This window comes from Carettochelys insculpta, chromosome 11 (assembly GCF_033958435.1).
Source record: "Carettochelys insculpta isolate YL-2023 chromosome 11, ASM3395843v1, whole genome shotgun sequence".
NCBI lineage: Eukaryota > Metazoa > Chordata > Testudines > Carettochelyidae > Carettochelys > Carettochelys insculpta.
In genome coordinates, this window is record NC_134147.1 from 6,169,824 (window position 1) to 6,180,236 (window position 10,413).

The 10,413-nt window shown below is 42.0% G+C and overlaps 1 protein-coding gene across 1 annotated transcript; it reads right to left on the minus strand.

The window, feature by feature from the left end:
• Positions 1-1,972: 1,972 nt before the first annotated feature.
• On the minus strand, positions 1,973-8,062 carry MUSTN1 (musculoskeletal, embryonic nuclear protein 1). The gene is made up of 3 exons (XM_075006209.1): positions 7,836-8,062; positions 3,458-3,578; positions 1,973-2,437 (listed from the first exon to the last, which is right to left on the minus strand). The coding sequence occupies exons 1-3, from the start codon at positions 7,842-7,844 to the stop codon at positions 2,331-2,333; spliced, it is 237 nt and encodes a 78-aa protein (XP_074862310.1). The 5' UTR covers positions 7,845-8,062; the 3' UTR covers positions 1,973-2,330.
• Between the last annotated feature and the right edge of the window lie 2,351 nt (positions 8,063-10,413).

Sequence of the window (10,413 nt, forward strand, 5' to 3'; positions counted from 1 at the left end):
CTTTCTCTGGGCTGCATTCTAAATATCCAGCTGGAGGCTCCTTAGGCAGGTGTGTAGGACCCATCAGGAAGTAATTGTTTAGTTTTGATAAAGAGTAAGAAAAAAGCCCAATAATTCACCCCTTCTCTTCCCATTACCAGTGAAGGGAACTGGATCACTTCAGCAGTAACCTGCGGCAATTCCATCTCCCATGATCCCCATAAACGTGGGATGATTAATTCACTAGTCCACTCTTTCAAAAAGCTCAGGGCAGGTCTGTGCTACACCCTAAGTTGATAGAACTCAGGGCAGAGGGTGTGAAAAAGCCCTTCTCCCAACGAGCAGAGCAGGTTTTGCACTGTCCAGGCTGTGCTGCATTTTCAGGAGATGCACTATATTTAACAGGAGGGTGTCTTCAAACATGCTACCACAGTGCAGCTGATGCGGCATCGTAAAGCGGGCTTGCCCTAAGCATCTTTGCATTTCTTCCTACTTTTCAGATGTTTGGGGACGGGGCGGGGCGGGGCAGGGGGGGGATTGTCTGAGATTATCTTTACAAAAGTTTCCTAAACCATAACATTAAGGAAACATATTTTCAGAGACCATTCCCCAGCAGCAGCTTTCTCCGTGGCTCCATACATCTGAAATTGTGGAAACTGGGTTTTAGAAAAGGCCATGCACATACAGGAAAACAGTAACAAAAACCCCACCAGTGTTTGTCATCTGCATAGACAATTCAACAGGCAAGATTTATTTTTCATAGAAGATTAAGTGTTTGCCCTTTTAAAGAATGTGGGGCTCTCCACAGTTAAATGATCGGGTCGCCTCCTGTGAACAAGTTCTCTAGAGAATATTTTTAAATTCTAGACAGGCTGGAAATACTCAAGAGGAAAACCTCACATCATTTTGGCTCCTTCAGTAGGGCTGGCATCAAAAGCTAACCCAGGCAGTTTTATAAACATGAAAAATAAAGGTTAGAAAAAAATGTATTGAATGTTCTGAGCCTTAGGAAAAACGTGGCTTGTCTAGGACTTATTTTATCCAAACTAATTCCCCTGAATTTGAAGACACTGCACACTAGAACAGAGCATGTTATTTTAGTATTCCTAAAACAAGAAATTTTGACTGTCACACTTAGTTGTTGCTTGTTTGCTTTGAGAACAACCGTCACTCCTTAGGTGTGTGATGCACAACACATCTGACTAGTAACAGCTGTGCCATTCTGCAAAACCTTTTTTGCAGACGAGTGCTACGCATTGGAAAGATGACATTGTAGAGGTGTTGCAACACAAGTTAAAACCTCAGTCATTCTTTCAGCATGTTTTCATGTCACAGTTTGATAGCCGTGTAAGTGTAAGTCACTTTTCCAGTGTACTGTTTTGTAAGGCTGGATAGAACCTGGTATATCGGTATATTTTTAAAATAGTTCTAAACCCATAGATCCTCTCACTTACGTACTCTGTAGCTTTCATCACTGTCATGTATAAGGACCTCCTGATTGCTAATGCATATATCCTAATGAAGTAAGGCAGAAGCATTGTGCCCATTTTACAGACTAGAGGAAACTGACTTTCCCAAGGTCACAGAAGAAGCTGATGGCAGAGCAACAAATTTAACCTGGATCTCCAGGGTTCTACGCTAGTACTCCAACCGCTGAGTCATCCCTCCCTCTCTTTCATCCCCATACCCAGTGTTCCATACAGCCAACTGTCAGCTCTGCACAGGGTGACCCCGATGCGCTGCACAAATCTTTCTAGAGTCCTGGATGCATAGTATTCAATTTAACATGGTTTCATCCCACTTGTTAGCAGTAAGTAAGCCATCCTACTCACCTGAATCCTTAAGTAAAGTGAGGCAAGCAGAAGTCCGAGAAAAAATACAGATGAAAATGAAGTCCTTCATCATGCAAAATTATGTGTCCAACTGTGAAAACAGCAGCAGTATACAGTAGTATAAAACATTAACACTTTGAAGGAATTGCACTGACATCAAATCCAAATAATTAATTTATTTTACCTTTGTTGGGTGTTAAGATTACATCCAAAACAGAAAAATCACACCCTTGGAACATAAGTCTTAAAAAAACCCACATATGCCATTTAAGTAGAAATTGGTCATTCCTGTGCCAGCCTGTGTCCTGTGACCAGGTTCTTGCTGAAACCATTACAGAATGTACAACACAGAAAGAAAACACTTATAAAAGGAAGCTGTATCTTATAAAATGAGTTCTAATTAATGACCGATTTCAAAGAATTAAGTTGATGTACTCGTGCAGCACTAACTTTAATGCAAGAAAGAACAATTTTGGATTAAGTGGTGCATTAGGAATCTTTGTCACGCAGATTTGGCGATCAACCAAAGATGCTCTTGGGCGGCTCGTCTTGAGGCTTCTCAAAGACTGTTTCACCTCCCGTCCGATCTTGACTAAATATGGACGGTGCCACAGAGCCTTCTTGTTCTTGAAAAAGAAGAGCAAAGGAGCCAATCAGTTAAAAGGATTTGTGCCAACAACAGCGGTGCTGCTGGAACATTTACATCTTTTCTTTGACGAGATTCATCATCCCATTCAAACGCCTGGAAATCCAGGACCTGTTACGCGTAAGCCAATGGTACAACATGTGCGGCTTTGCAGCACCCAGGGTTGCATTATTGAAGACTGTGCTCTGAATAACCTCACAGACTCTTAGCAGCAGTGTAGTCCAATCCCTGAACGTCTTGGCTACTCTCGAACTACGTTCCAATCTAAACCTCATCTTTCCTCATGATTTCCCCCCTCAAAACCTCCCATCCTAAGAGAGCGAAAAGGCATGTGCATCCGGTGAGAGACATTCCAATCAATAGGAACCTTTTCTATCTATTTATGCCCTGTAGTCTCAAGCACAGCTCATATAGTCCCCTGACATCACAGGCACTTTCCAACATAGGAAAAAAATGCTCTAGTCTCCCAATTAATTTTTTAAACCGAGTGCTCATTCAAGCAAGACCCCATGGCGTTAATTAGGGAGTAAGAACTTGGTTTAGCCCTTGTTCCAGAAATCTAACCCATGGCAGTACTTCCCACCAATTAGTACAGTCTGGAGGCAGAGAGCCTTCACCTGATGAGCACCAGCTAGCGAGAACCTACCACGTGAAAGAGGCATAGGAATGAGACCAGTTCCTACTCTTTTTCTTCTCCAATGAGACACACAACCAGAGTAAAATACATAGGCGTTACTGTGCCTGCATTTCAGGAGAGGGTTCTGCCCACTTTACGTTTATGTGCCATAATGCATATACTATGCTCCCTGAAAACATGAATATACTCTGTTATCAGAAAAAAATGTCTTTTTGCTGTATGCAAATATAGGTTGCCTGAATGGCCCTAGCTTGGCTGTTCTTCGGGGAGCTCACACCTTAGCTGGGCTTATCAATTAAATTAAGGTTGTACTTTGAAGCTTGCATTAACATTTCCAGTACTGTTAACAGATGCAGGATTTACCACATTGCTTCATGACTTGGTACGTTTTGGATTTAATCGGTTGGTTGGTGGAGAGCTTTCCTCTGGCCCCTTTGAGATCTTCTTCCTTCACCGGAGGACGCTTCTTTTTCACGGGAGCTGCCTGAAAACGTTGACAGACAGCCAGACGTCAGTATCTCATGTTACAGAGCTGTTGCCTAATACAGTGTTTCTTAAACTATGTTCCGTGAAACACTGGCGTTCCATGAAAAACCCACAGGTGTGCCACGAGCGTCTGGATGAATAACAAAGTACAGATTTCCTGTTTTTAAACCAGATGCAATGTGATTTCTTCACTGCTATGGTATCTCATTAAATTGCTTCATATTGTTTTTGCTGTATATGTTGCCTGTTTGCTCCTCTTTTTGAGTCTGACGACAATTCCTTTTCAAGAAAATTTTCATGTGTTCTGCGTTAAAAATATTATTCTTTGGTGTTCTGTGATCTCCAAAGTTTAAGAAACACTGGTTTCACCCATACTTCATATTCCACCTGTACCTAAACTATAATGTATGCACGCACACACACTATCTGCAACCATGTACAGCACATACATACAACAGTAGGCCCCTGCCTTGCATGCAGGTGGCAAAGAAAAAAAATTGCTACAAAATATTAATCTTCCTGACCTAGATATTGAAAAGACTTTCCTGAGAATCAGTGTTACTTCTCTAATGATCTTGAGAGAACTTTTTGAAGACAGAACGGAAGTGGTTTATAATCATATGTACAAAATGTTGCCCAGTGCCTAAAGAGCAAAAGGGCTAGGTAGCAAAGGAACCTGAGTCTAGGTTTAGGAAGTAAAGTGGAGAAGAAATAGAGGAATCTAGATCTCGACTAACACATACAAAGACAGATCCCTTAATTTGGCCAGGACCGTCAGGCTACCAGCTGACAAAGCTGGAACGATTCAAACCACTCTGGTAAAATCTGCTGTAGGCATCAGGCTGGGGTATGTTTTCACTGCAGAGTTAACTCCAGTGATCAGCAAGTGGGTCTGAGTTGTCATGTTAGTCTAGAGCAAGCGTTGGCATCCTTACACTGATGATGCACTTAGCCAGGTGTGTTGTTAGTACTTCCAGGGTCATGTTCCATGGTTCTTTGCATTGCAGTGAACTGAGCTGCTGAATGAGTCTTTCCCAATAAATTCTGGGAGAACTTGTCTGGCCTTTTGGACACAGGGGGAGAGGGGTATTGTGGGAAAGCAGAGGAGGACTTCCAAGCATTCCAATGATTTAGTTCGTGTCTCCACTGCAAAGTGGGTGCTTTACCAACCCAAGGGAAAGCCTCATTGGGATTTTGGCCTGCAGCCCAAGATAGGGCAACTGCTCTGTGTTGAAAGCGCCATTAAAACTTGGGTCAGAGGTTTCTGTTTGTGAAGATAAGGGACAGCACCGAGAGGCTGGCACAACTCTAAAGGGAAGACATATCCAGAGTCTAAAATGGCTAAGTGTTCGTTATGTATTTCTCTAGAATCTGTTTTGTGCATCTTTCTACTTGTGAATCATTGCATTTAATAATCTGGAGAAAATTTCTAGTTGGATTTCATTGATCCAGATTAACTATTTACCCATACAATCACCAGTCTGTTGGTAATTGAATGAGAGAAAGTTTCTGCCCCTCGTCCCCCTGAACAGAAAGTTTGTATAAGTTAGCAATGCAAACAAAGAAATTGGGGTGCTGGCTACAGATTCTGAACACATTTAAGTGTTTCAATTCATACTCTGGAGTGAATAAATAAATGAATAAAATTTCAATCCCGACAGCAGCAAAATGTGTAACTGAGGCTTGCAATTTACCATACTTTGCTACTACTGCATGTTGTATAGCTCTGATTTTTCTACTTAGACTTCTTCCAGCTAATGGGCATGCTAACAGCAGAATGCATCACCACCAAAACAGGAAGCTGTATGATGCAACTTACATGTGGTCAGCCAGTCACGCACTGAGAGTCTTGTCTTCAGCGTGCTATTTCATTGAATGACAAAAGAGGATGCGACCCTCCCTCCTGGCATGGAGTGCATAGTGGTCCCTGGCATACAGGCATTCAATTTGATTAGCCCAACCCTATCCTCACAAGAGAAGCAACTAAAAAAATCAAACCCTTGGGCTATGGTGTTTAATTCAAGAGTAGCTGTGAACACTAACAGGCTGTTACTCCATAATTAGGTCCTCTTTCCTTATTTTAGCTTAGCTGGTCATTGCTGACTTGACTACAGAGAACTTATCTCAGGAAAAGGGGCAGAATGGACCAATTTCTAGCGATTGAGGGGGGGAGAAAACAACATGTAAAAGTCAGTGGACTGGATTCTCTTTACCTCAAACATGAGAATGATTTCTGTCATCTGTCCCAAGCAGCATCTAAACTCGTGACTTTTGCAGTGGGAAGACTGGTTGTCCTACAGTCTCTTGTATGTTTTCTGTTGGCTACCCACACAGAAGAATGTCTTGCAGTCAATGTTACTGCAATTTAGTGTGGGAACCAAAGCAACCCTGAGGCCTCTGGGGAAAGTGTTATATACCCAGCCAAAGAAAGCAACGACAAAAATATAAAAAAAGAACAGTTTGTTTCCAGCCACCAGTCCTGGCTCTCAGTGTTCTGCACTGTTGTTTAGCTATAATTTACCCTAAATGTCTTCTAAGAGCCCAGTAAACAGTGGAAGTGTTGGTAATACTGCTAGATAACACTGACCTCCCATCGGTCAGCAAAATTCTCTCATTTGGCACCAGTCAGGTTCCAAGGGTGCCAAACTAGAGAGGTTCAACCTGTACTGTATTTATTATGCAGGTGTGAATTATTTACATGCTTCACAACCCCAGAGCAGGTCAATGAAAACAGTAGTACACAGGCCTTTTCAGGTGGTTGCATGTTCTAAATCAGCTTATATAAAAAAACTGGTTTGATGTCCAGTGTGTGCATGAAACCTGTAAAACCTCCTCTGAAAGGCCAGATGTCAGGATTTCCTAAGGCTTTGTCTTTACAGCCCAAAATGCTGTGTGTTGACTGCAGAGTAAGGAAGGCGCATTAGCTAACTTGATATAAACCCTCGTATAGCAAGGCCCCCGAAGCTTTCCTGTGCAGTAGATTGGTAAAGCCAGCTCTGTCCCTCCTCCCTGCCTGTAGCTGACCTCACAGAAAAACTACAGTGCCTTGTCTCCAATAAGGATTTTACAACAGGAGAGCTGCAGAGCATTCGTTCCCTTGCAGTAAATACACCTTCTTTGGCAGTGAAGACAGCCGAAGAAAAGATGCTTCAGGCCTGCTGGCACGCTGGGTATTATTAAAACTGGCACGGAGTAGGACTATTTTCAATTGCTCGCCAGTCACAAGTGACAGGATCTTAGCCAGAAGCTATTCCTAGCAGGCACAACAATCCAGTGCAGGTTTATCGCCACTGTCAACAGCACAAAGTGTTAATTTACAAAATCTGCAACATCAAGTCTGTTTCACTTGGAACAAAGAGTAACCAGAACTGAATTTTCCCCTAATGCTTCTTGGGATTCTTTTCCCTAACACTGCAGCATTGTGCCTGTAAAGCTTTCTTTCCATCTCAGCTCTGTCATAAGACACTCTCTAATAGGAAAACTGTATACATTCTTTAGGTTCTTTATGCATTCACAGCAATCTTGAAATTGAGCCACTCTTAGATGTACTTTAAAATGCGTGGGGTGGGGGAGTCTGAGTGAAAAAATAACTTGGTGGTCACACAGTACATTTGAAGTGAGTACGCTGGGTCTTAAACTGCTATTTTAGCTTCACGTCTATAATTTTTAGTCACATATGCCCTGGCTTTTCTGTATTTTGTTATATTGTAGCCTCATTTTACATTGAGAATGGCATACTCCAAGGAGATTTACTCCTTAAGGAAACAGAGCAAGAAACAAAACATTTAAAAGCTTCCAAACCAAAATCCCACATTTTAGACAAGCCATACAATTTTTTTTTTAACAAAGCCTTTCAAAATTAGCTTAAAAGGCAGAAAGGAATAACATCTGTATTTAAATTTATCACCCTATCTGCACAGACTAGAGAGGGAAAAAAATCTGTCCTTTTCCACGGTATATTTTGGAAAACTAAATTAATTTGCAGTCATTCCAGTAGAGAAGTTGCTTTTTTTAACTGATCAAAAATAGTTTCATTGCTAAATTCTTCTACAAAGTTTGGCTAAAAAAGAAAGTTTCCAAAACCAGCTAGCTAAACAGCAAGCTAGTTAAAGATTTGATAAAATGTTCATTAAATACGAGGATTACCAAAGCGTAAATTGTCAATATGCTGCTTAATCCCAAGAATCATTAACCAGTGCAGTATTTGTTGGACGTTACAATGCAATATGCCTGGCAGCTCAGTATCATTCCATACCTGTGACATGATGGGGATGCTTACTCAGTATTAGTCCTCTTGGAGGCAATTTTTCCCTTGGATCAGCTCTGAGTGCAATCTGTGGCAGCCTGTTTTTTTCCCTCCACTTATATAGCCGATTTAACATGAAGTCATTAGCTGGGTCATTTTCCCAAACCAGATCCCAGAATGATTCAGGTTGACACGAGCTGCTGTTTGGAAAGGTTTATTCTTAGCGATGACTGGGGTTTGTAGAATTTACTGACTGGCGTGGCTGGAGCTGGATGAAGCTCTGAATTGACAAGAGGAGACAGCTGCAGGCGTGAAACTGAATGGGTGGAAGTTCAGTCTGCCCTCCTATAACAAATAGTTCTTCCAGGGGAACCTGCTGGGGCTTCATTTATAGCTTTAAAAGGCAATGCTTTGTTAGACTCTTCTCTGACTCTGTGAATGCTTCTGGTTGGAAGGAAGGATGAAACAAGTTTGGCAGGGGCTTTAGTTTCTCCCTCTCCCAGTATTACTGTAACATGTGCTAAAAACCTACAATTAGAAATACGACAATGTCAAATGCTAAATAACTTTACTTTTTTGCTTAGGTCTCAGCCTTAACATTTTCTCTCTGTTGTTGTTAAGTTTTAAATTGACGCATTTCAAGTAGTTAATAAAACTCGATATAGTTTGATCATTAGAGTTCTTCCACTACCAAAAAATGATTTCCTTTACTCTTCAGACTGAATTCTCTTTTGAAAGACTAGAAGAGATTAAGGTCCTCCCAGTCAAAAGAAGGGAAAGTTAAGTAGTAAGTAAAAGATTATAAATAAAGCAGGCTTGACACGTTTTGTACTTTGTCAGAAATCACAAATCATCTCTTTTAAAAAGATTTTCCTAATTTTTCAAAGAAGAAATTATTTACCAGTTATAGCAAAAATCATAGGTTCTAATTCTGATTATTTGTATTGCATTGACACCAAAGTTAATTATACAGAAAGGTTTCAATATTCGCAAACTTAAGGTTCATGAATTCAATTATTTGTGAGCGCCCGCTTCCCTGGGGCATGGTGCACTGGCAGCCGCTGCTTCTCCCGGGGCCCTGGGCAGGAGCACTGGCATCCGGCAGCTGCCATATTTGCAAAATTCAATATTCATAAAGGGTTCCCAACACAGAACCTTCGTGAGTGGTGAGACCCTACTGTATTCAGGATGAAAACAAGTATTTAGCCTCTGGTTTTGGATCAGCTGCTGGTTAAAAAAAAAAAAAACAACCCAAAATTACAAAATCTGCAATTTTAAAATAGCAAGTTCAAGTTCAAGTCTGTTATGCTACCAAAACATGCTTGCAATATAAAGTAGATCTTTTCTGGAATACTAATAGCTTTAGTTGATTACTTCATTTGTTGGCTTTTCTCAAACTTTTTCATATATTGTCCAGTAAATGATGACAAGCCCAGGCAGTAAAATTAATTGTAAAAACGTTACACCAACATACTATAGCATCAGCAAGCTGTGGCCAATCACTTCACCTGCTAACTTGCATTCCTTTCTCATTCTTTGGCTGGCTTTTTGACTTAAAACTCTTTATGTTAGAGAACAACATGTTAATTTTTGCCTGGAAAAAGACAGTTCCATGTCCTGTAACTGGTGTTCTTTGAGATGTGTTGTTCATGTGCATTGCAAGTTGCCGGAAGATTTTTGCCCTATCCAGTAGCCATAGGGTCAGTGCGGTGCCCCCTGGAGTGGAGCTGATGCGGCGATCAATATATGCACCACCCAACCCTCCCCTTGCTCAGTTCCTTCTTGCCAGCTACTTGGACAGTGGGGAAGGCGGAAGGATTTTGGAATGGACATGAGCAACACATCTCGAAGAACACCAGTTACAGAACAGGCAACTGTCTTTTCGTCTTTGAGTGATTGCCCATGTCCATTCCAAGTTGGGTGAATACAAGCCAATGCCTAAGAGGTGGGGTCAGAGCCTTGAATGGTCTGCAGAACAGCCCTGCCCACCGCAGCATCTTCCCATGTGTGCTGCGTCAAAATGTAATGTGCTGCAAACGTACGAATTGAGGACTTGGTGGCTGCCCTACAGATGTCCTGGATAGGCATCTGCACCAAACACGCCTGCACTTTCATGGCGTGTGCCCTAAATGGAGGGGGAGGAACTCCTGCGAGTTTGCAACACTCCTTGATGCATGTCACTATCCAGGAGGAAATCCGCTGGGAGGAGACTGCCACAAAGACTTGCTGCATTCTTCTAAAGGGCCTCGTCCTATCCATATAGAAGGCCAGCGCCCTTCTAATATCCAAGGTATATAAACATTGCTCCCTCGGGGAGGTATGGCGCTTTGGGTAAAACACTGGTAGGGAAATGTCTTGAAACGCAGAGACTACCTTAGGTAAAAAAATGTGATGTCATATGTGCCAAGGACGGTTCCAGTGCCAGAGTATAGGGCACCTGAAACTGGCTTACATACTGCTGGGTCAGCACCGGAGTGGCTTGGCACCGAATACGGTATCAGTGCCAGCGTTGACATGAGCGCAGGGGTTGGTGCCAGTGTCATGTCCATGAGCCCCGATTACTCCATTTCAGCGCTATGGCGCCTGT

Coding starts and splice junctions, on each gene's coding strand:
- MUSTN1 (XM_075006209.1), bottom strand. Junction 2,438..3,457: donor CCAAGTCATGAAGCAATGTG/GTAAATCCTGCA, acceptor TTCTTTTTCAAG/AACAAGAAGGCTCTGTGGCA.